Source organism: Telmatherina bonti, assembly GCF_933228915.1.
Source record: "Telmatherina bonti genome assembly, chromosome: 5".
NCBI lineage: Eukaryota > Metazoa > Chordata > Actinopteri > Atheriniformes > Telmatherinidae > Telmatherina > Telmatherina bonti.
In genome coordinates this window covers 5,068,095-5,094,558 of record NC_136623.1, presented here as the reverse complement: position 1 = coordinate 5,094,558, position 26,464 = coordinate 5,068,095, and the positions used below count along the sequence as shown (strand labels likewise).

At 50.8% G+C, this 26,464-nt stretch overlaps 1 protein-coding gene across 1 annotated transcript; it reads right to left on the bottom strand.

Moving 5' to 3' along the window:
• Window positions 1-696: 696 nt before the first annotated feature.
• On the bottom strand, window positions 697-23,270 carry cmtm7 (CKLF-like MARVEL transmembrane domain containing 7; the record flags this gene model as incomplete). The annotated part of the gene is made up of 5 exons (XM_079240157.1): window positions 697-767; window positions 3,812-3,890; window positions 5,673-5,771; window positions 19,482-19,658; window positions 23,157-23,270. 5 exons carry the CDS (start codon window positions 23,268-23,270, stop codon window positions 754-756), a joined length of 483 nt encoding a protein of 160 aa, XP_079096283.1. The 3' UTR covers window positions 697-753.
• Between the last annotated feature and the right edge of the window lie 3,194 nt (window positions 23,271-26,464).

Below are 26,464 nucleotides of genomic sequence, written 5' to 3'. Positions count from 1 at the left end.
TTTTGAGCTGAAATACTTCTTTTCTCTTGATTTCTTTGTTTCTTAACACTGTTAGCTTAACTAGCATAGGTAGCTAGCTAGCATTTAAGTTCACTATTAGCATAAATTTGTTTTTAGCTCCTGAGTAAAGCTTTAGAGTGCCAAAAACATCAGCATGTCAGTCGTTTTCTGATTATCCTGGTGATTTTTGTTAGCATGCCAAATAATAGTTAGCACAGATTAACATAGCAAGCCAAAGGGGCTTTAGTGGATGAGTAAAGACGTGGTCCAAAACCTTCTCACTGCAATCTTAAAATACTTTAAGAGAAAACAGACAGAATAAAATTCAAACTAATTAGAGTAAACTTCTGAGGGAATAAACATCTATAAAACCCAGGCTGTTCAGACCTGCAGGGTTTAAAGTTTCTGGCACACAGCCGGAGGAAGGTTGAAATATTAACATTCTCCAGGTTTTAGGGGAAGACGGGTGATGAATGGTTAAAATGATGGAAATAAAACATGATCAGGACAACCAGGTGACCAGAGCACCTTTAACAGGAGACTGTCCAGGTCAGACATGATTCAGTATGAAAATAAAAAAACTGCAGTCCTGGAGATCTGGGATGTTTACGTCCTGGATCAGCTCCTTTACCTCTGCAGCATGACTTATAATCCAATCAGGTTGATTATGTGGGTGGTTGCCAGGCAGAAAATTGACCAGGACGCAGCAAACTGCCCACACAGCCATCTTCTTTCTTCATGACGGACCACTTTTTACATCGATGCGCCTGGAGGGGACAGAAAAGCATGATGGGAACATGAGATGGGCTGGATGGAGGGAGGGGGGGACGAGGAGGCGGTGACCTTCCATCATGTGGGTCCAGCTCACACGTCAGGTTTTCACGTGAAGCTGGTTGGTTCCATTTAACAGCTGATAATCTGTGGCAACATTCCTCCATGAAACATCGTATTCCCACAGCGATGTCCACAAGAATCCAGCAGGATCACTTTTACATGTTCAGCTTTAAACCTTCATAATATCCTCAAATTATCCCCCATTTTTTATTTACCATTATATAAAAACACAATAAATACAGTAAAAAAATCTGCAAATTATAAAAACTGGAATAAGATAATAAACTAATAAAAGATTTGTAGACAAACTTAACTTTTTAAAATTAATAAATACTAAAAAAAAAAAAAAAAAAAAAAAAAAAAAAAAGAATACATTAAATATAGTGTAAAAACTATGTAACAATAAAACAATCAATAATTAGAATTAAATTCTTTTCTATATCATAAACAGAAGGCTGGAGACTGATGCTCATTATAGTAATTTAATGATAAGTTTAGCTCTTTTATTATTTGAATTTTTAAAAAAAAAATAATTTAATAAAAAAGCACAGATGAAATAAAAATAATTATTTGCTATATAACAAATTTCAGGGAACTGGAGATGATCTGAGTCTTGGATTTAAAAAAGTGAATATTTGAATTTAATTATCAAAAAATGAAATTCAGCATAAAATTATTTAATAAAATGAAATAAATGAAAGTCAATTAAAAAAATAAAATAAGATAAAGAAAAAGATGTTCAAATTAAATATAATTTAAAACATTTCATTGTTAACTACAATATATCATTCATTTCTAAACCACTTAATCCAATTCAGGGTCGCGGGGAAGCTGGAGCCTATCCCAGCTGGCTTTGGGCGAAAGGCAGGGTACACCCTGGACAGCTCGCCAGTCCATCGCAGGGCCACACAGAGAGACAAACAACCACTCACACTCATTCCTAGGGGCAATTTAGAGTGGCCAATTAACCTAGCATGCATGTCTTTGGATGGTGGGAGGAAGCCGGAGAACCCGGAGAGAACCCACGCAGACACAGGGAGAACATGCAGACTCCACACAGAAAGGCCACTGACCAAACCCCTCCCCAGCCAAGGATCGAACCAGTGACCTTCTTGTTGTGAATGAATGAATGAACGAACTACAATATAAATAAATCAAATAAAAATAATTATTTTCAATAATAAAGGGTTATCAGAGTTTAGAGGGTTAATTCCTAATGCAAAATTCTATTCAGAATTAAACTTAATTCCAATGTAAGTGTCTGGTTTCAATTTAATCCTGAACTACATAATTCCTCTGTCATGTAAATCTTCATTCCGCTCTAAGTTAACTCCGGTCGTTCTGAGCATGCTCGTTACCTTGTCCTGTCCCGATGACGCGCGTTGTTTTACCTCCCGTGTTCGGTGGTCTATCTTTCTTCTCCTTCTCAGTCGCTGCAGAAAGTGAAGTAGTATGCCCGTGTTGAGCTGCTACTTCACATTTATAATAAAACAGCGGTGAAACTGGTTCTTATTATGTAGTTTTTACAAGTTACGACTGAAAAGACGAGAAGCAGGGAGACAACTTTGTTTATTTCCGGTATACGTCATACGTCACGTCCACCCTCTGTCCAATCAGAACCCTTCCCAACCCGCCGCCCTAAAGTGTTTCATATAAACCTTCATTCAGAATTATTATTTTCATGTAAACTCGTAGAATAATACGTTAATTCAGAATTATTTAATTCCAAACTATTAATTCCAAATTAAAAACACTTTATGTAACCGTTCCCATTGTTACTCACCAAGAGTCCCTGATACCACCAGAAAAAGACGCTAGACATGTTGAGGCTCCTTTTGTTTTTAAATAAACTCACGGAAACATCTCTAAATGTCGCGCAAACGCGGCTAAGCTAGTAGCGGAAGTAGCGTGTGCATCACTGTAATCAGCGTACCAGAAAATTGTTCTCTGATAAAGGTTTCACGGTTAAATGCATTTTTTTAACGCGTTATTGTGTAGTGCGTGGCATTCACATGCGGACTCGGCTCGGAGTTCCAAACAATACTTTATTTGTTCCTTTCTGACTTCGGGTTCTTTCCAAGGTGGATGCGGGAGACAGGTTAGCCGGCAGGCAGACAAGCGGGGAGGAAAACCGGCCGACAGAGAAGCGAGCAGGCAGGCGGGCGGGCAGGCAGGCAAGCGGTAGGGCAGCAATCGGGCATGCAGGCAGGATCTCTGACGGGGAAAAAACACGCAGGTTATCGATCTGTGCTTCACACTGGGAAGAATCTTTGAGGCCGAGAGTTGTACCGCAGGGCATTCAACAATCTGGCGATGAACAGCAGGCTGGGCAGGTCTTAAGTAGTGCTGTTGCTGATTGCCCAGAAGAAGATCAGGTGCTGATCCAGGTGCCAGGGTGCCAGACACGCCCACCAGGGAACAGGATCACAACAGCTTTGCCCATCTCTGACTTTTGACTTGGAATGTGCATTGAGCTTAAAAAATTCTTAAATTTTCAGCGCGTTCCACGTGGAACGCCAACATTCAAAACGCCACACTAGAAAGCTCCACGCCCCCTTGCCGCGCCTCCACATAGACTTTACATGTAAACATGCCGCTCTTGATGCTCAAAACGCGTTTGGTCTGAACACACCGTTAGGACCACTAGCAGCTCAAAAACTGATTTGTTTGTTTGTTTACAGCAGAAAACCAGCAACATGAGACCAGATAATATAGACCTGTTAGACCAGGTTCAGCTGGTAGAGGACCTTTTCATGAGGTTAAAACCAGTACAACTCCCGTACTGGAGTTGGCTGCAGCCGTAACAAGCTGCATACTTATCTGTGAAGCAGCCAGATGCAGAAACACACTAAACAAAGACAGGAGGCAGTGTTTTCACATCCATAAAGACTGTTTGTTCCCCCTTGTCCTGATCCACGCATGCTAACAGAGATTCCTGCATTATGCATTAAAAATGACAGATGAGGACGGGACCTACCAGGCTGCGGTCCGCACGCCACGCTGTACGACGTCCAGAGGTTAACGGCCATCAGGAATGTTGCTATGAACCCAAAAACCTGGAAGAAATAGGAAAAACATAAACCACACAGTGTACACTCTGCAGCTCTGAAAAGCTCCTTTAATACCCAGTTACTTTACCAACACATTTCCAGTTAAACCAGTTATTTTACAGACCGTTTCCCAGTTAAACCAGTTACCAACCCATTCCCAGTTACACTGGTCTCATTAATAACCCGTTCCCAGTTAAACCAGTTACCTTAATTACCGGTCACAAGTTTTATCCAGTTACTTCACCAACCTGCTCCCAGTCAAACCACTTGCCTTACCGACTTGTTCCCTGTTAAACCAGTTACACTAAAGACACATTACTAGTTTAACCAGTTACCTCACCAATCTGTTCCCAGTTAAACCAGTTACTTTCCTGACCTGTCTGAAACTGGGTTTGGAACTTGTAGGCCGGGGGGGGGGGGGGGGGGGGGTGCATGTGTTTCAGACAGAGGTCTCACTCTGTCTGAAACTTCAGAACCAAACGCTGAGTCTGAAATCACCACGAGGCTTCCAAAAGCTCAGAGGTCAGCGACCTTTCTAGAGGTCAGAGAGTTTCTGGAGGTCAGAGAGTTTCTGGAGGTCAGAGAGTTTCTGGATATCAGAGAGTTTCTGGAGGTCAGAGAGTTTCTGGAGGTCAGAGAGTTTCTGGATATCAGAGTTTCTGGAGGTCAGAGAGTTTCTGGATATCAGAGTTTCTGGAGGTCAGAGAGTTTCTGGATATCAGAGTTTCTGGAGGTCAGAGAGTTTCTGAAGGTCAGAGAGTTTCTGGATGTCAGAGAGTTTCTGGATATCAGAGAGTTTCTGGATATCAGAGAGTTTCTGGAGGTCAGAGAGTTTCTGGATATCAGAGTTTCTGGAGGTCAGAGAGTTTCTGGATATCAGAGTTTCTGGAGGTCAGAGAGTTTCTGAAGGTCAGAGAGTTTCTGGAGGTCAGAGAGTTTCTGGAGGTCAGAGAGTTTCTGGAGGTCAGAGAGTTTCTGGATGTCAGAGAGCTTCTGGAGGTCAGAGAGTTTCTGGATGTCAGAGAGTTTCTGGAGGTCAGAGAGCTTCTGGATATCAGAGAGTTTCTGGATATCAGAGAGTTTCTGGAGGTCAGAGAGTTTCTGGAGGTCAGAGAGTTTCTGGAGGTCAGAGAGTATCTGAAGGTCAGAGAGTTTCTGGAGGTCAGAGAGTTTCTGAAGGTCAGAGAGTTTCTGAAGGTCAGTTTCTGGAGGTCAGAGAGTTTCTGAAGGTCAGAGAGTATCTGAAGGTCAGAGAGTTTCTGGAGGTCAGAGAGTTTCTGGAGGTCAGAGAGTTTCTGGATATCAGAGAGTTTCTGGAGGTCAGAGAGTTTCTGGAGGTCAGAGAGTTTCTGAAGGTCAGTTTCTGGAGGTCAGAGAGTTTCTGGATATCAGAGAGTTTCTGGAGGTCAGAGAGTTTCTGGAGGTCAGAGAGTTTCTGGAGGTCAGAGAGTTTCTGGAGGTCAGAGATTTTCTGGAGGTCAGAGAGTTTCTGGAGGTCAGAGAGTATCTGAAGGTCAGAGAGTTTCTGGAGGTCAGAGAGTTTCTGAAGGTCAGAGAGTTTCTGAAGGTCAGTTTCTGGAGGTCAGAGAGTTTCTGAAGGTCAGAGAGTTTCTGAAGGTCAGTTTCTGAAGGTCAGAGAGTTTCTGGAGGTCAGAGAGTTTCTGAAGGTCAGAGAGTTTCTGAAGGTCAGTCTCTGGAGGTCAGAGAGTTTTCTGGAGGTCAGAGAGTTTCTGGAGGTCAGAGTTTCTGGAGGTCAGAGAGTTTCTGGAGGTCAGAGAGTTGACGTACCGATGCGACCACCAGCGCAGAAACGCCGCTGCTCTTTACGGCCGCGACGATGGAGGCGATGAAGATGAGGACGACTCCCACAGAGTAATGGAAAAACTCCTGAAAGAGAAGAAACGGGTTTCAGACGAAGGTTCATTTCTGATTGGCTTCGTCGTCGAGAAGCTTTTTCCTTCTAAAACACGTCTCAGCTTTTAGGACGACCTGGCGGATCCTGAGACGACGTTCCGGTGCAATGGACTCCATCTGTCTCAGAGTCCATGTCGGAGGGAAAGCCTTCATAGCGACCGACAACACGTCCATCAGCTATATGCTTTGCGCTGACGGAGCGGTCACAACGGACTCGTCCACCTGCCGTCAGGTCACAACATACCGGGACGGACTTGTCCACCTGCCGTCAGGTCACAACGTTCCGGAACGGACTCGTCCACCTGCCGTCAGGTCACAACATTCCGGGACGTACTTGCCCACCTGCCGTCAGGTCACAACATTCTGGGACGGACCTGTCCACCTGCCGTCAGGTCAAGACGTTCCAGAACGGACTGCTCCACCTGCCCTCAGGTTACAACGTTCTGGAACAGACTCGTCTACCTAACCTCAGGTCATAATGTTCCGTAACGGACCGTCCACCTGCCCTCAGGTCACAGCGTTCTGGAACGAACTCGTCCACCTACCCTCCGGTCACAGCGTTGCGGAACGGACTGGTCCACATGCCGTCAGGTATAGACGTTCCGGAACGGACTCGTCCACCTGCCATCACGTCACAACCTTCCGGAACGGACTCGTCCACCTACCGTCAGGTCACAAAGTTCTGGAACGGACTCGTCCACCTGTCCTCAGGTCACAATGTTCCGGAACGGACTTGTCCACCTGCCATCAGGTCACAATTTTCCGGAACGGACTCGTCCACATGCCCTCAGGTCACAGCGTTCCGGAACGGACTCGTCCACCTAACCTCAGATCATAACGTTCCGGAACGGACTCGTCCACCTGCTGTCAGGTCACAAAGTTCTGGAACGGACTCGTCTACCTAACCTCAGGTCACAGCGTTCTGGAACGGAGTCGACGACCTGCCCTCAGGTCACAGCATTCCAGAACGGACTCGTCTACCTAACCTCAGGTCACAGCATTCCGGAACGGCCTCTTCTACCTAACCTCAGGTCACAGCGTTCCGGAACGGACGCGTAGACCTGCCATCAGGTCACAGCGTTGCGGAATGGACTGGTCCACCTGCCCTCAGGTCACAGCGTTGCGGAACGGACTCGTTCCCTTGCCGTCAGGTCACAACATTCCAGAACGGATTCGTCTACCTCACCTCAGGTCACAGCATTCCAGAACGGACTCGTCCACCTGCCCTCAGGTCACAATGTTCCGGAACGGACTCGTCCACCTGCCCTCAGGTCACAACGTTCTGTAACGGACTCGTCCACATGCCGTCAGGTCACAGCGTTCCGGAACGGACTCGTCCACCTGCCCTCAGGTCACAATGTTCCGGAACGGACTCGTCCACCTGCCCTCAGGTCACAGCGTTCTGGAACGGACTTTTCCACCTGCCATCAGATCACAGCGTTCTGGAACGGATTCGTCTACCTAACCTCAGGTCATAACGTTCCGGAACGGACTCGTCTACCTGCCGTCAGGTCACAATGTTCCGGAACGGACTGGTCCACCTGCCCTCAGGTCACAGCGTTGCGGAACGGACTGGTCCACCTGCCACAGGTCACAATGTTCCGGAACGGACTCGTCCACCTGCCCTCCGGTCACAGCGTTGCGGAACGGACTGGTCCACCTGCCCTCAGGTCAGAGCGTTCCGGAAAGGACTCGTCCACATGCCGTCAGGTATAGACGTTCCGGAACGGACTGCTCCACATGCCCTCAGATCACAGCTTTCCGGAACGGACTAGTCCACCATCCATCAGGTCACAGCGTTCCGGAATGGACTGGTCCACCTGCCCTCAGGTCACAGCGTTCCGGAACGGACTGGTCCACATGCCGTCAGGTATAGATGTTCCGGAACGGACTGCTCCACATGCCCTCAGATCACAGCTTTCTGGAACGGACTTGTCCACCATCCATCAGATCACAGCGTTCTGGAACGGACTCGTCTACCTGCCGTCAGGTCACAAAGTTCTGGAACGGACTCGTCCACCTGTCCTCAGGTCACAATGTTCCGGAACGGACTTGTCCACCTGCCATCAGGTCACAATTTTCCGGAACGGACTCGTCCACATGCCCTCAGGTCACAGCGTTCCGGAACGGACATGTCCACCTGCCCTGAGGTCAAACCGTTCTGGAACAGACTCGTCCACCTAACCTCAGGTCATAACGTTCCGGAACGGACTCGTCCACCTGCTGTCAGGTCACAAAGTTCTGGAACGGACTCGTCTACCTAACCTCAGGTCACAGCATTCCAGAACGGACTCATCTACCTAACCTCAGGTCACAGCATTCCGGAACGGCCTCTTCTACCTAACCTCAGGTCACAGCGTTCCGGAACGGACGCGTAGACCTGCCCTCAGGTCACAGCGTTGCGGAACGGACTGGTCCACCTGCCCTCAGGTCACAGCATTCCGGAACGGACTCGTCTACCTGCCGTCAGGTCACAATGTTCCAGAACGGACTCGTCCACCTGCCCTCAGGTCACAGCGTTCCGGAACGGACTCGTTCCCTTGCCGTCAGGTCACAACATTCCAGAACGGATTCGTCTACCTGCCCTCAGGTCACAGCGTTCCGGAACGGACTCGTCCACCTGCTCTCAGGTTACAACGTTCTGGAACAGACTCGTCCACCTGCCCTCAGGTCATAACATTCCGGAACGGACTCGTTTACCTGCCGTCAGGTCACAATGTTCCGGAACGGACTCGTCCACCTGCCGTCAGGTCACAGCGTTGCGGAACGGACTGGTCCACCTGCCCTCAGGTCACAGCATTCCGGAACGGACTCGTTCACCTGCACTCAGGTCACAGCGTTCCGGAACAGACTCTTCTACCTGACCTCAGGTCACAGCATTCCGGAACGGACTCGTACACCTGCCCTCAGGGCACAACGTTCCGAAACGGACTTGTCCACCTGCCCTCAGGTCAGAACGCTCTGGAACAGACTCGTCCACCTAACCTCAGGTCATAACGTTCCGGAACGGACTCGTCTACCTGCCGTCAGGTCACAATGTTCCGGAACGGACTCGTCTACCTGCCCTCAGGTCACAGCGTTGCGGAACGGACTCGTCCACCTGCCCTCAGGACACAGCGTTGCGGAATGGAGTGGTCCACATGCTCTCAGATCACAGCGTTCCGGAACGGACTTGTCCACCTTCCATCAGGTCACAGCGTTCCGGAATGGACTGGTCCACCATCCCTCAGGTCACAGCGTTCCGGAACGGACTTGTCCACCTGCCGTCAGGTCACAAACTTCCGGGACGGACTCGTCCCCCTGCCCTCAGGTCAAGACGTTCCCGAACAGACTCTTCTACCTGCCCTCAGGTCACAGTGTTCCGGAACAGACTCTTCTACCTGCCCTCAGGTCACAGCGTTCCGGAACAGACTCTTCTACCTGCCCTCAGGTCACAGCGTTCCGGAACGGACTCGTCCACCTGCCCTCAGGTTACAACGTTCTGGAACAGACTCGTCTACCTAACCTCAAGTCATAACGTTCCGGAACGGACTCGTCTACCTGCCCTCAGGTCACAGCGTTGCGGAACGGACTTGTCCACCTGCCCTCAGGACACAGCGTTCCGGAACGGACTTGTCCACCTTCCATCAGGTCACAGAGTTCCGGAATGGACTGGTCCACCATCCCTCAGGTCACAGCGTTCCGGAACGGACTTGTCCACCTGCCGTCAGGTCACAAACTTCCGGGACGGACTCGTCCCCCTGCCCTCAGGTCAAGACGTTCCCGAACAGACTCGTCCACATGCCCTCAGGTCACAGCATTCCGGAACGGACTCGTTCACCTGCACTCAGGTCACAGCGTTCCGGAACAGACTCTTCTACCTAACCTCAGGTCACAGCGTTCCGGAACGGACGCGTAGACCTAACATCAGGTCACAGCGTTCCGGAACGAACTGGTCCACCTGCCATCAGGTCACAACGTTCCGGAACGGACATTTCCACCTGTCGTCAGGTCACAGCGTTCCGGAACGGAGTCGACCACCTGCCCTCAGGTCACAATATTCTGGAAGAGACTCGTCTACCTAACCTCAGGTCATAACGTTCCGGAACGGACTTGTCTACCTGCCCTCAGGTCACAGCGTTGCGGAACAGGCTGGTCTACGTGCCCTCAGGTCACAGCGTTCTGGAACGGACTTTTCCACCTGCCATCAGATCACAGCGTTCTGGAACGGATTCGTCTACCTAACCTCAAGTCATAACGTTCCGGAACGGACTCGTCTACTTGCCCTCAGGTCACAGCGTTGCGGAACGGACTCGTCCACCTGCCCTCAGGACACAGCGTTGCGGAATGGAGTGGTCCACATGCTCTCAGATCACAGCGTTCCGGAACGGACTTGTCCACCTTCCATCAGGTCACAGCGTTCCGGAATGGACTGGTCCACCATCCCTCAGGTCACAGCGTTCCGGAACGGACTTGTCCACCTGCCGTCAGGTCACAAACTTCCGGGACGGACTCGTCCCCCTGCCCTCAGGTCAAGACGTTCCCGAACAGACTCGTCCACATGCCCTAAGGTCACAGCATTCCGGAACGGACTCGTCCACCTGCCGTCAGGTCACAACGTTGCGGAACAGACTGGTCCACCTGCCCTCAGGTCACAGCATTCCGGAACGGACTTGTCCACCTTCCATCAGGTCACAGCGTTCCGGAACAGACTCTTCTACCTAACCTCAGGTCACAGCGTTCCGGAACGGACGCGTAGACCTAACATCAGGTCACAGCGTTCCGGAACGGACTTGTCTACCTGCCCTCAGGTCACAGCGTTGCGGAACAGACTGCCCTTCCGTTCCGGAAGGTTGTGACGTGATGGCAGGTGGACGAGTCCGTTCCGGAACGTCTATACCTGACGGCATGTGGACGAGTCCGTTCCGCAACGCTGTGACCGGAGGGCAGGTGGACGAGTTCGTTCCAGAACGCTGTGACCTGAGGGCAGGTGGACGGTCCGTTACGGAACATTATGACCTGAGGTTAGGTAGACGAGTCTGTTCCAGAACCTTGTAACCTGAGGGCAGGTGGACGAGTCCGTTCCGGAATGCTGTGACCTGAGGGCAGGTAGAAGAGTCTGTTCCGCAACGCTGTGACCTGACGGCAGGTGGACGAGTCCGTTCCGGAATGCTGTGACCTGAGGGCATGTGGACGAGTCTGTTCGGGAACGTCTTGACCTGAGGGCAGGGGGACGAGTCCGTCCCGGAAGTTTGTGACCTGACGGCAGGTGGACAAGTCCGTTCCGGAATGCTGTGACCTGAGGGATGGTGGACCAGTCCATTCCGGAACGCTGTGACCTGATGGAAGGTGGACAAGTCCGTTCCGGAATGCTGTGACCTGAGGTCAGGTAGAAGAGTCTGTTCCGGAACGCTGTGACCTGAGTGCAGGTGAACGAGTCCGTTCTGGAATGCTGTGACCTGAGGGCAGGTGGACCAGTCCGTTCCGCAACGCTGTGACCTGACGGCAGGTGGACGAGTCCGTTCCCGAACATTGTGACCTGACGGCAGGTGAACGAGTCCGTTCCGGAATGTTACGACCTGAGGGCAGGTGGACGAGTCTGTTCCAGAACGTTGTAATCTGAGGGCAGGTGGACGAGTCCGTTCCGGAACGCTGTGACCTGAGGGCAGGTGGACGAGTCCGTTCCGGAACGTTGTGACCTGAGGGCAGGGGGACGAGTCCGTTCCGGAACATTGTGACCTGAGGGCAGGTGGACGAATCCGTTCCGGAATGCTGTGACCTGAGGTGAGGTAGACGAATCCGTTCTGGAATGTTGTGACCTGACGGCAAGGGAACGAGTCCGTTCCGGAACGCTGTGACCTGAGGGCAGGTGGACGAGTCCGTTCTGGAACATTGTGACCTGACGGCAGGTAGACGAGTCCGTTCCGGAATGCTGTGACCTGAGGGCAGGTGGACCAGTCCGTTCCGCAACGCTGTGACCTGAGGGCAGGTCTACGCGTCTGTTCCGGAACGCTGTGACCTGAGGTTAGGTAGAAGAGGCCGTTCCGGAATGCTGTGACCTGAGGTTAGGTAGACGAGTCCGTTCTGGAATGCTGTGACCTGAGGTTAGGTAGACGAGTCCGTTCCAGAACTTTGTGACCTGACAGCAGGTGGACGAGTCCGTTCCGGAACGTTATGACCTGAGGTTAGGTGGACGAGTCTGTTCCAGAACGGTTTGACCTCAGGGCAGGTGGACATGTCCGTTCCGGAACGCTGTGACCTGAGGGCATGTGGACGAGTCCGTTCCGGAAAATTGTGACCTGATGGCAGGTGGACAAGTCCGTTCCGGAACATTGTGACCTGAGGACAGGTGGACGAGTCCGTTCCAGAACTTTGTGACCTGACGGCAGGTAGACGAGTCCGTTCCAGAACGCTGTGATCTGATGGATGGTGGACAAGTCTGTTCCAGAAAGCTGTGATCTGAGGGCATGTGGAGCAGTCCGTTCCGGAACATCTATACCTGACGGCATGTGGACCAGTCCGTTCCGCAACACTGTGATCTGATGGACAGGTCACAATGTTCCGGAACGGACTTGTCCACCTGCCATCAGGTCACAATTTTCCGGAACGGACTCGTCCACATGCCCTCAGGTCACAGCGTTCCGGAACGGACTCGTCCACCTAACCTCAGGTCATAACGTTCCGGAACGGACTCGTCCACCTGCTGTCAGGTCACAAAGTTCTGGAACGGACTCGTCTACCTAACCTCAGGTCACAGCGTTCTGGAACGGAGTCGACGACCTGCCCTCAGGTCACAGCATTCCAGAACGGACTCGTCTACCTAACCTCAGGTCACAGCGTTCCGGAACGGCCTCTTCTACCTAACCTCAGGTCACAGCGTTCCGGAACGGACGCGTAGACCTGCCATCAGGTCACAGCGTTGCGGAACGGACTCGTCCACCTGTCGTCAGGTCACAGCATTCCGGAACGGACTCGTCTACCTGCCGTCAGGTCACAATGTTCCGGAACGGACTCGTCCACCTGCCGTCAGGTCACAGCGTTGCGGAATGGACTGGTCCACCTGCCCTCAGGTCACAGCGTTGCGGAACGGACTCGTTCCCTTGCCGTCAGGTCACAACGTTCTGTAACGGACTCGTCCACCTGCTGTCAGGTCACAGCGTTCCGGAACGGACTCGTCCACCTGCCCTCAGGTCACAACGTTCCGGAACGGACTCGTCCACCTGCCCTCAGGTCACAGCGTTCTGGAACGGACTTTTCCACCTGCCATCAGATCACAGCGTTCTGGAACGGATTCGTCTACCTAACCTCAGGTCACAGCGTTCCGGAACGGACTCGTCCACCTACCGTCAGGTCACAACGTTCCGGAACGGACATTTCCACCTGTCGTCAGGTCACAAAGTTCTGGAACGGACTCGTCTACCTAACCTCAGGTCACAACGTTCCGGAACGGACATTTCCACCTGCCCTCAGGTCACAACATTCTGGAACAGACTCGTCTACCTAACCTCAGGTTACAGCATTCCGGAACGGACTCGTCCACCATCCATCAGGTCACAGCGTTCCGGAATGGACTGGTCCACCTGCCCTCAGGTCACAGCGTTCCGGAACGGACTTTTCCACCTGCCGTCAGGTCACAATTTTCGGGAACAGACTTGTCCACCTTCCATCAGGTCACAGCATTCCGGAATGGACTGGTCCACCTGCCGTCAGGTCACAAACTTCCGGAACGGACTCGTCCCCCTGCCCTCAGGTCAAGATGTTCCCGAACAGACTCGTCCACATACCCTCAGGTCACAGCATTCCGGAACGGACTCGTTCACCTGCCCTCAGGTCACAGCGTTCCGGAACGGACTCTTCTACCTAACCTCAGGTCACAGCGTTACGGAATGGACTGGTCCACCTGCCGTCAGGTCACAAACTTCCGGAACGGACTCGTCCCCCTGCCCTCAGGTCAAGACGTTCCCGAACAGACTCGTCCACATGCCCTCAGGTCACAGCGTTCCGGAACGCACTCTTCTACCTAACCTCAGGTCACAGCGTTACGGAACGGACGCGTAGACCTAACCTCAGGTCACAGCGTTCCGGAACAGACTCGTCCACCTGCCGTCAGGTCACAACGTTCCGGAACGGACATTTCCACCTGTCGTCAGGTCACAAAGTTCTGGAACGGACTCGTCTACCTAACCTCAGGTCACAACGTTCCGGAACGGACATTTCCACCTGCCCTCAGGTCACAACATTCTGGAACAGACTCGTCTACCTAACCTCAGGTTACAGCATTCCGGAACGGACTCGTCCACCTGCCCTCAGGGCACAATGTTCCGGAACAGACTTGTCTACCTGCCCTCAGGTCACAACGTTCTGGAACAGACTCGTCCACCTAACCTCAGGTTACAGCATTCCGGAACGGACTGGTCCACCTGCCCGCAGGGCACAATGTTCCGGAACGGACTGGTCCACCTGCCCTCAGGTCACAAACTTCCGGAACGGACTCGTCCCCCTGCCCTCAGGTCAAGATGTTCCCGAACAGACTCGTCCACATGCCCTCAGGGCACAATGTTCCGGAATGGACTGGTCCACCTGCCCTCAGGTCACAGCGTTCCGGAACGGACTTTTCCACCTGCCGTCAGGTCACAATTTTCCGGAACGGACTTGTCCACCTTCCATCAGGTCACAGCATTCCGGAATGGACTGGTCCACCTGCCGTCAGGTCACAAACTTCCGGAACGGACTCGTCCCCCTGCCCTCAGGTCAAGATGTTCCCGAACAGACTCGTCCACATGCCCTCAGGTCACAGCATTCCGGAACGGACTCGTTCACCTGCCCTCAGGTCACAGCGTTCCGGAACGGACTCTTCTACCTAACCTCAGGTCACAGCGTTACGGAATGGACTGGTCCACCTGCCGTCAGGTCACAAACTTCCGGAACGGACTCGTCCCCCTGCCCTCAGGTCAAGACGTTCCCGAACAGACTCGTCCACATGCCCTCAGGTCACAGAGTTCCGGAACGGACTCTTCTACCTAACCTCAGGTCACAGCGTTACGGAACGGACGCGTAGACCTAACCTCAGGTCACAGCGTTCCGGAACGGACTCGTCCACCTGCCGTCAGGTCACAACGTTCCGGAACGGACATTTCCACCTGTTGTCAGGTCACAAAGTTCTGGAACGGACTCGTCTACCTAACCTCAGGTCACAACGTTCCGGAACGGACATTTCCACCTGCCCTCAGGTCACAACATTCTGGAACAGACTCGTCTACCTAACCTCAGGTTACAGCATTCCGGAACGGACTCGTCCACCTGCCCTCAGGGCACAATGTTCCGGAACGGACTTGTCTACCTGCCCTCAGGTCACAACGTTCTGGAACAGACTCGTCCACCTAACCTCAGGTTACAGCATTCCGGAACGGACTGGTCCACCTGCCCGCAGGGCACAATGTTCCGGAACGGACTGGTCCACCTGCCCTCAGGTCACAAACTTCCGGAACGGACTCGTCCCCCTGCCCTCAGGTCAAGATGTTCCCGAACAGACTCGTCCACATGCCCTCAGGGCACAGCGTTGCGGAACGGACTGGTCCACCTGTACTCAGGTCACAGCGTTCCGGAACGGACTCTTCTACCTAACCTCAGGTCACAGCGTTACGGAACGGACATTTCCACCTGTCGTCAGGTCACAAAGTTCTGGAACGGACTCGTCTACCTAACCTCAGGTCACAACGTTCCGGAACGGACATTTCCACCTGCCCTCAGGTCACAACATTCTGGAACAGACTCGTCTACCTAACCTCAGGTTACAGCATTCCGGAACGGACTCGTCCACCTGCCCTCAGGGCACAATGTTCCGGAACGGACTTGTCTACCTGCCCTCAAGTCACAACGTTCTGGAACAGACTCGTCCACCTAACCTCAGGTTACAGCATTCCGGAACGGACTGGTCCACCTGCCCGCAGGGCACAATGTTCCGGAACGGACTGGTCCACCTGCCCTCAGTTCACAGCGTTCCCGAACGGACTCGTCCACATGCCCTCAGGTCACAGAGTTCCGGAACGGACTCTTCTACCTAACCTCAGGTCACAGCGTTACGGAACGGACGCGTAGACCTAACCTCAGGTCACAGCGTTCCGGAACGGACTCGTCCACCTGCCGTCAGGTCACAACGTTCCGGAACGGACATTTCCACCTGTTGTCAGGTCACAAAGTTCTGGAACGGACTCGTCTACCTAACCTCAGGTCACAACGTTCCGGAACGGACATTTCCACCTGCCCTCAGGTCACAACATTCTGGAACAGACTCGTCTACCTAACCTCAGGTTACAGCATTCCGGAACGGACTCGTCCACCTGCCCTCAGGGCACAATGTTCCGGAACGGACTTGTCTACCTGCCCTCAGGTCACAACGTTCTGGAACAGACTCGTCCACCTAACCTCAGGTTACAGCATTCCGGAACGGACTGGTCCACCTGCCCGCAGGGCACAATGTTCCGGAACGGACTGGTCCACCTGCCCTCAGTTCACAGCGTTGCGGAACGGACTGGTCCACCTGTACTCAGGTCACAGCGTTCCGGAACGGACTCTTCTACCTAACCTCAGGTCACAGCGTTACGGAACGGACATTTCCACCTGTCGTCAGGTCACAAAGTTCTGGAACGGACTCGTCTACCTAACCTCAGGTCACAACGTTCCGGAACGGACATTTCCACCTGCCCTCAGGTCACAACATTCTGGAACAGACTCGTCTACCTAACCTCAGGTTACAGCATTCCGGAACGGACTCGTCCACCTGCCCTCAGGGCACAATGTTCCGGAACGGACTTGTCTACCTGCCCTCAGGTCACAACGTTCTGGAACAGACTCGTCCACCTAACCTCAGGTTACAGCATTCCGGAACGGACTGGTCCACCTGCCCGCAGGGCACAATGTTCCGGAACGGACTGGTCCACCTGCCCTCAGTTCACAAACTTCCGGAACGGACTCGTCCCCCTGCCCTCAGGTCAAGATGTTCCCGAACAGACTCGTCCACATGCCCTCAGGTCACAACGTTCTGGAACAGACTCGTCTACCTAACCTCAGGTTACAGCATTCCGGAACGGACTCGTCCACCTGCCCTCAGGGCACAATGTTCCGGAACGGACTTGTCTACCTGCCCTCAGGTCACAACGTTCTGGAACAGACTCGTCCACCTAACCTCAGGTTACAGCATTCCGGAACGGACTGGTCCACCTGTACTCAGGTCACAGCGTTCCGGAACGGACTCTTCTACCTAACCTCAGGTCACAGCGTTACGGAACGGACGCGTCTACCTAACCTCAGGTCACAGTGTTCCGGAACGGACTCGTCCAGCTGCCGTCAGGTCATAACGTTCCGGAACGGACTTGTCTACCTGCCCTCAGGTCACAACGTTCTGGAACAGACTCGTCCACCTAACCTCAGGTTACAGCATTCCGGAACGGACTGGTCCACCTGTACTCAGGTCACAGCGTTCCGGAACGGACTCTTCTACCTAACCTCAGGTCACAGCGTTACGGAACGGACGCGTCTACCTAACCTCAGGTCACAGTGTTCCGGAACGGACTCGTCCAGCTGCCGTCAGGTCATAACGTTCCGGAATGGACTCGTCCACCTAACCTCAGGTCATAACGTTCCGGAATGGACTGGTCCACCTGCCCTCAGGTCACAGCATTGCGGAACGGACTCGTCCACCTGCCCTCAGGTCACAGCGTTGCGGAACGGACTCGTCCACCTGCCCTCAGGTCACAATGTTCCGGAACGGACTCGTCCACCTGCCCTCAGGTCACAACGTTCTGGAACAGACTCGTCCACCTAACCTCAGGTCACAGTGTTCCGGAACGGACTCGTCCAGCTGCCGTCAGGTCATAACGTTCCGGAATGGACTCGTCTACCTGCCCTCAGGTTAAAACGTTCCCGAACGGACTGGTCCACCTGCCCTCAGGTCACAGCGTTGCGGAACGGACTCGTCCACCTGCCCTCAGGTCACAGCATTCCGGAACGGACTCGTCTACCTGCCCTCAGGTCACAACGTTCTGGAACGGACTCGTCCACCTGCCCTCAGGTCACAGCATTCCGGAACGGACTCGTCTACCTGCCCTCAGGTCACAGCATTCCGGAACGGACTCGTCTACCTGCCCTCAGGTCACAACGTTCTGGAACGGACTCGTCCACCTGCCCTCAGGTCACAACATTCTGGAACGGACTCGTCCACCTGCCCACAGGTCACAACGTTCTGGAACGGACTTGTCTACCTGCCCTCAGGTCACAGCATTCCGGAACGGACTCGTCTACCTGCCCTCAGGTCACAACGTTCTGGAACGGACTCGTCCACCTGCCCACAGGTCAGAACGTTCTGCAACGGACTCGTCCACCTGCCCACAGGTCAGAACGTTCTGCAACGGACTCGTCCACCTGCCCACAGGTCAGAACGTTCTGCAACGGACTCGTCCACCTGCCCACAGGTCAGAACGTTCTGCAACGGACTCGTCTACCTGCCCTCAGGTCACAACGTTCTGGAACAGACTCGTCCACCTAACCTCAGGTCATAACGTTCCGGAACGGACTCGTCTACCTGCCCTCAGGTTACAACGTTCCGGAATGGACTCGTCCACTTGCCGTCAGGTCACCACGTTCCAATAATACGGAAAGCCAGAGAGGATGTTTGTAGGAATAGCAGACTTCCCAGTGTTCACGTCGTGTTTTTATGGGATCTTTGTTGTAAATAACATCAACCAGTAAATAAAAATCCTAAAATCTGACCGTGTTAAACTGTTGCTGGTTTAATAAAATAAAAAATTAATTAAAAATTAAACTAAAAATTAAACTTAAACTTAGATAAATAGAAACAGAATAAAAACACTAAAATATTAATTAAATAACAGAATAGAATCAAGTCAGTAAAAAAATGAGTGAATAATATAAATAAATGAAACCGAATGGAGCCAGTAATACTAGAATAATGTGCAGCAGGAAACACTGCTCAGCGTGACAGATCTGAAAACTAGTTGGGAAATAGACAAGCTGAGAACGACGTCCTCCGTCAGCTCTGGCTTCTTCTTCTGCAGTAAACAGACAGATGGAGATGCGTCGCTGGAAAACTGCAGGATTCCCGTAAACCTGCTGCAGCAGGAATGTCCTGACAGGACCGCAGTTCCAGCTGGAATACCGACATCCTGCTCCTTCAGTCAGAGCGCTACAAACTACACCCAGCTCCACCCGTTCACTTTATACAGACGTCCCACCAGCCAATCACAGGACAGCTTTCAGTCATGGCAAAGATGAGTCAAACTGAGCATCAGGATGAGGAAGAAAGACTTGAGGACATCTTAGCAACATGGTAGTGATGGTGATGAAGATGTGATAAATAATGGTGGATTTACCATCTAGAGTCTCTGAATAAACACTACATGTTGTGTCTGGATTGTAAACCTCCTGGACAGATAGAAAACCTCCGTAGACCAGTTTTTCCAGACAAGAATAAACACAATAAATGTTGTTTAGCAACTAGTTGAGATGTTAAGAGGAAGAAGTTAATAAAACTGGAACAACTGTGAAACAGATAGGTAATAACAAACTGTTTGTTTTAAAGGGTTAAAAGTTCAAACTTTGACCGCAGCTTCCTTCCTTCTTCCAAACGATGCACGTTGGTTCCTGTTCAGCTACACCGAGAAAATAAAGTCAGGAGTCCATGCTCACCGTCAGCGGCCAGTTGATGCAGGGCATCCTCCCCTGCAGCCTGAACAGATGCATGATGAAGAAGATGAGGAAGGCAAACAAGAACCACAGCACCACCACCTCGAAAAACTGGAAGGCATACCAGTTGGGCCACCCGCGAACGCAGTGGACGCACAGGAAGGCGATGAGCAGCGACAGCTGGGAGGAAACGATGAGATACACACAGAGAGCTGAAATTAATTCACCTTTATTATAACAAACTAAAGTTAAAATGAGGAAGATGATGTGCTTCTCACAGATCCAAACCACACGTTTATCACAAATCAATAAAAACAAGTAGAAGATTGCATCAAAGTACCACTACTTCATTACTGAATGGATGCATACATGCAGATGTAGTAGTCTGACTAAGGTGTAGACATGAGGACATAGTAGTCTGACTAAGGTGTAGACATGAGGACATAGTAGTCTTACTAAGGTGTAGACATGAGGACATAGTAGTCTGACTAAGGTGTAGACATGAGGACATAGTAGTCTTACTAAGGTGTAGACATGAGGATGTAGTAGTCTGACTAAGGTGTAGACATGAGGACATAGTAGTCTGACTAAGGTGTAGACATGAGGACATAGTAGTCTGACTAAGGTGTAGACATGAGGATGTAGTAGTCTGACTAAGGTGTAGACATGAGGATGTAGTAGTCTGACTAAGGTGTAGACATGAGGACATAGTAGTCTAAGGTGTAAACATGAGGACACAATAGTCTGACTAAGGTGTAGACATGAGCACGTAGTAGTCTGACTAGGGTGTAAACATGAGGACGTAGTGTCTAAGGTGTAAACATGAGGACACAATAGTCTGACTAAGGTGTATACATGAGCACGTAGTAGTCTGACTAGGGTGTAAACATGAGGACGTAGTAGTCTGACTAAGGTGTAGACATGAGGACGTAGTAGTCTGACTACGGTGTAGACATGAGGACATAGTAGTCTGACTAAGGTGTAGACATGAGGATGTAGTAGTCTGACTAAGGTGTAGACATGAGGATGTAGTAGTCTGACTAAGGTGTAGACATGAGGACGTAGTGGTCTGACTAAGGTGTAAACATGAGGACATAATAGTCTGACTAAGGTGTAGACATGAGGACATAGTAGTCTGACTAAGGAGTACACATGAAGACATAGTAGTCTGACTAAGGTGTAAACATGAGGACATGGAAGTCTAAGGAGTACACATGAGGAGGTAGTAGTCTGACTAAGGTGTAGACATGAGGACATAGTAGTCTGACTAAGGTGTAGACATGAGGACATAGTAGTCTGACTAGGGTGTAGACATGAGGACGTAGTAGTCTTGACTAATGTGTAGACATGAGGATGTGGTAGTCTGACTAAGGTGTCGACATGAGGACATGGAAGTCTAAGGAGTACACATGAGGACGTAGTAGTCTGACCAAGGTGTAGACATGAGGACATAGTAGTCTGACTAAGGTGTAGACATGAGGACGTAGTAGTCTGGCTAAGGTGTTGAAACGAAGACGTAGTAGTCTGACTAGGGTGTAAACATGAGAACATAATAGTCTGACTAAGGTGTAGACATAAGGATGTGGTAGTCTGACTAAGGTGTAGACATGAGGACATGGAAGTCTAAGGAGTACACATGAGGACGTGGTAGTCTGACCAAGGTGTAGACATGAGGACATAGTAGTCTGACTAAGGTGTAGACATGAGCACGTAGTACTCTGACTAAGGTGTAAACATGAGGACGTCGTAGTCTGACTAAGGTGTAGACATGAGGACGTAGTAGTCTGACTAATATGTAAACATGAGGACGTAGTAGTCTGACTAAGGTGTAGACATGAGGACGTACTAGTCAGACTAAGGTGTAGAAATGAGGACGTAGTAGTCTGACTAAGGTGTAGACATGAGGATGTGGTAGTCTGACTAAGGTGTAGACATGAGGACATGGAAGTCTAAGGAGTACACATGAGGACGTAGTAGTCTGACCAAGGTGTAGACATGAGGACATAGTAGTCTGACTAAGGTGTAGACATGAGGACATAGTAGTCTTACTAAGGTGTAGACATGAGGATGTAGTAGTCTGACTAAGGTGTAGACATGAGGACATAGTAGTCTGACTAAGGTGTAGACATGAGGACATAGTAGTCTGACTAAGGTGTAGACATAAGCACGTAGTACTCTAAGGTGTAAACATGAGGACGTCGTAGTCTGACTAAGGTGTAGACATGAGGACGTAGTAGTCTGACTAAGGTGTAAACATGAGGACGTAGTAGTCTGACTAAGGTGTAGACATGAGGACGTACTAGTCAGACTAAGGTGTAGAAATGAGGACGTAGTAGTCTGACTAAGGTGTAGACATGAGGATGTGGTAGTCTGACTAAGGTGTAGACATGAGGACATGGAAGTCTAAGGAGTACACATGAGGACGTAGTAGTCTGACCAAGGTGTAGACATGAGGACATAGTAGTCTGACTAAGGTGTAGACATGAGCACGTAGTACTCTGACTAAGGTGTAAACATGAGGACGTCGTAGTCTGACTAAGGTGTAGACATGAGGACGTAGTAGTCTGACTAAGGTGTAAACATGAGGACGTAGTAGTCTGACTAGGGTGTAAACATGAGGATGTGGTAGTCTGACTAAGGTGTAGACATGAGGACATGGAAGTCTAAGGAGTACACATGAGGACGTAGTAGTCTGACCAAGGTGTAGACATGAGGACATAGTAGTCTGACTAAGGTGTAGACATGAGCACGTAGTACTCTGACTAAGGTGTAAACATGAGGACGTCGTAGTCTGACTAAGGTGTAGACATGAGGACGTAGTAGTCTGACTAAGGTGTAAACATGAGGACGTAGTAGTCTGACTAAGGTGTAGACATGAGGACGTACTAGTCTGACTCAGTTTGATCCAGCCTATTCCTTCATTCAGAAGAATAAAATGAATTTCCTCAATGTTGTAACTTAATGCGTAACTAATTTAGTTTTAGTTTCTGTGTGGCCCTGCGATGGACTGGCGAGCTGTCCAGGGTGTACCCTGCCTGTCGCCCAAAGCCAGCTGGGATAGGCTCCAGCTTCCCCGCGACCCTGAATTGAAATAAGCGGTTCAGAAAATGAATGAATGAATGAATAATTTCGTTTTATTGCGGAGCTTTTACAGTCATGCAAGCCTCTTATAGACATGCTTTTATTTTTGCACGTGTATAACACGTCCAGAATTGTTTCCGCTTACAGAAAACTACTTTTTGCAATCATTTAGCAAATATTTGTAAGCAACTTCTACTGACTGGAAACAAACAGCTGGGAGGAGCTGAAACCAGTAACATCTACTGCATCTGAAATATTGATGAATAAACACATCAATAACAATAATCCACTCACACTGCAGATAAAAAACTAATCTGGGTTAAATCACTGCTAATGTGGTCCAGCTGCACCTGGATCCATGTCCTGCGGTAAATCTGCAGTTTATTTTACCATGATAAACTGAAACATGTCAAAACTGCTCCATGGAGACAAACTGGAACCAGAACAAGAAGCCTGCAGCAGAAAACCCGCAGAACAGCAGGGTTCTGTTGACAAACTGCGTTTTATTATTTTACTGTCCATGTCTGCATCACGACACGTTAAAGCGTCTGGAACCAATGTTTGTGTTGGGAGGAAAGCAGCAGCTCCCAGTCTCACCAGCTGTCCCATCTTCAGCAGCCCCGGGATGGTCTGGGTGTAGCCCATGTTCAGGACGCCGTCACCGGGAGACCGGACCGTGCTCGTCGTTGTCGTGACAACGGTGTGCGACATGTTTACCGTAAACAACAACAACAACAGATGTTTAGAATTAAACAGAATCCACGTCGACTAGAACCAGTCCGACTGCTGGTTATAGTTTTCTGTTGTTTTTTTTTTGTTTTTTTTTTTACCATCAAGCTGCATCGGACTCACAGAGCCACTTCCGGGAGGCTTTTCAGAATAAAATCCTTCATCCACCTGAAAGGCATAAATTTTCCCACATCTCAGTTTAACCTTTTTTAATATTTTATTTAATAAATAAGTAAATAAATACATGAAATCTTAAAATGGCTATGGTTTAATATTTCAACCCATTGTCACCATGGAGACGTAACAATTTAATTATTTGAAAAAAATTTGATACAAAAATGCACAAAAATTCTTCAATTATTACACTGACCCTGAAAGAGTAAATCTGAATGTTATGTGTGTTGACATGCATGACGTCTGAACACAATAAACAGACCAGTTCTGGCCCCACCACGTCTTAAAACAAGATAAATCTGTTGGTTTGATCCGACCAGGAATGAAAACCTGTTGCTGATAAAGACGACGACCCGACCAGAAGGTGGACCTGTCACCGCAGTATGTCTCCACATTTGATAGGCTGCAGTTTAAAGATCCTCATCATGACCACAGACTTGTCAGCCATGTCCTGGAGCGTCTCCTCGTTCTGCTGCGGGTCGGTGAGTAACGACACGTTCTCAGCTGCTTCTCTGTTTTTAATCTGGTTGGTTCATGTTTTACGTGTCGATTGTTCCTCTGTTCACCAGATGTGTGTCTGCGTGACGCAGCTTCATTTCTACTGAAGTCCATGTTTACCGACTGCTTGGATCCCCAACCCTGGTCCTGGAGGGCCGGTATCCTGCAGGTTTTCCAGGTGTCCCTGCTGCAACACACCTGACTCAGAGCTGCTCATGTCTGTTGCAGCAGGGACACCTGGACAACCTGCAGGACACCGGTCCTCCAGGACCAGGACTGAGGATCCCTGCTGGAGCATCTGAAATCAGAGCTATTCTTGTGTAGATTGACAGTAGATGTTTGAAGGTTGGTGTTTTATTCTTCTGTAGACCCAGAAGAAAAAGACAAATCTAAATATAGATCATGGAGAGGTTTTCTGTCAGCAGTTTCAGGCGGAGGTGGATCTGCAGAAGAGGCTCATCCGAGGGGAAAACTGCGATGAAGCGACGTCATCACGTGAAGCTGACAGGAAGAAAAGGTGATGATCTGGATCCTGACTGCAGTAAACTGCTGGGAGGACGGACGGGGAGGGAATGAGAGTACAGAACAGATTTCTCCTCCTTCATCTGTCAGCCGTTCTGTCTGCAGAAGACACACAAACATCACTTCTTCATGGTTTTTATTAGGGCTGTGACGATACGCTTTTGTCCCAATTTGATTCCAATTTTTTGGGTGCCGATTCGATTTAAATTGCGATTCTCTAAATTCTTTGGTATTGCTGATTTTCGTAGATTAAAAACCCAAAATAATTTATAAAACCTTTTTTTTGCTTGTAACTTTTCTTGATTTCAGTTTGTAGAAAACAACGCAGCAGCCAGACCATCATTCTGCTGCTATAACGCCCAAGACGACAAGTAAAGACATCAATAAAACCAACAAAATGACTAAAATCTATCGTAGATTCATTTTATTTCATTGGGAAAAAAAATCCCAATTTTCGATTTTCCCGCCCCTCCTTCCTCTGGTCCTCCAGAGGCCCAGACTGCAGGTCATGCAGCGACATCCACCGGTCTGAAAGGTGAAAGAGGTGAGAAGAACAGCTTGTTATCAGCAGTCAGCTGCTGTTCGTCGCTGCGTCTCTTCGCTCATTAACTAAAACTCTGCTCTCGTTGGGTCGTCACCTGACTGGAGGCAGAACTGGTGGAGGTTTACTGGATCCAGGAGGATGTCTGACTCTGATCCTGGTTTGGTGTACAGAAACACAAAACAAATGTCCATTTCCTTCTTTGTTTAGTCCTGCAGTCCCGTTTCCACTCGCTGTGATTTAAACAGACTGTCAAAATAAAAGCTTCATTTTCTGCTTCTCACCAAATAAATAAGTCGCTGCGGGTTCAGTCCAGGCTGCTGAGGATAAATCCTGCTGAGTCATCAGTCCCTCAGTCCTCCACTTGTTCTGTAGTCCGGGTCCGAGTCTGGGTCCGGGTCCGAGTCCGAGTCTGGGTCCAGGTCTGGGTCCGGGTCCGAGTCTGGGTCCGGGTCCAGGTCTGGGTCCGGGTCCAGGTCCGGGTCCGAGTCTGGGTCCAGGTCCAGGTCTGGGTCCGGGTCCGAGTCTGAGTCCAGATCCGGGTCCAGGTCTGGGTCCGGGTCCGGGTCCGGGTCCGGGTCCGGGTCCGAGTCTGGGTCCAGGTCCAGGTCTGGGTCTGGGTCCAGGTCCAGGTCCGGGTCCGGGTCCGGGTCCAGGTCTGGGTCCGGGTCCGAGTCTGGGTCCAGGTCCAGGTCCTGGTCCGGGTCCGGGTCCAGACCCAGGTCCGGGTCCAGGTCCAGGTCCGGGTCCAGACCTAGGTTCGAGTCCAGGTCCGGTTCCAGGTCCAGGTCCGGGTCTGGGTCCGGGTCCAGGTCCAGGTTCAGGTCCAGGTCCAGGTCCAGGTCCGGGTCCAGACCCAGGTTCGAGTCCAGGTCCGGGTCCAGGTCCGGGTCCGAGTCTGGGTCCAGGTCCAGGTCTGGGTCCGGGTCCGAGTCTGGGTCCGGGTCCAGGTCTGGGTCCAGGTCTGGGTCCGGGTCCAGGTCCGGGTCCGAGTCTGGGTCCAGGTCCAGGTCTGGGTCCAGGTCCGAGTCTGAGTCCAGATCCGGGTCCGGGTCCGGGTCCGAGTCTGGGTCCAGGTCCAGGTCTGGGTTTGGGTCCAGGTCCAGGTCCGGGTCCAGGTCCAGGTCCAGGTCCGGGTCCGGGTCCAGGTCCAGGTCCGGGTCCAGGTCTGGGTCCAGGTCCGGGTCCAGGTTCAGGTCCGGGTCCGGGTCCAGGTCCGGGTCCAGGTCCGGGTCCAGACCCAGATTTCTGTCCTGCTGCTGGTTTTGGACATAATAGTTTGAAGCTGAACAATAATTTCTGTTTTGTCTTTTTTTACCTGAAGGATTCATGTGGAACTAAAACGTCTCATGTTCGTTGTATTTGACCTGTTTTGCGTCTCAGAGGAACCTCCAGACCTTCAGGGTGTTTCACTCTTCAGGACTCGGGACAGTTTTAGGTG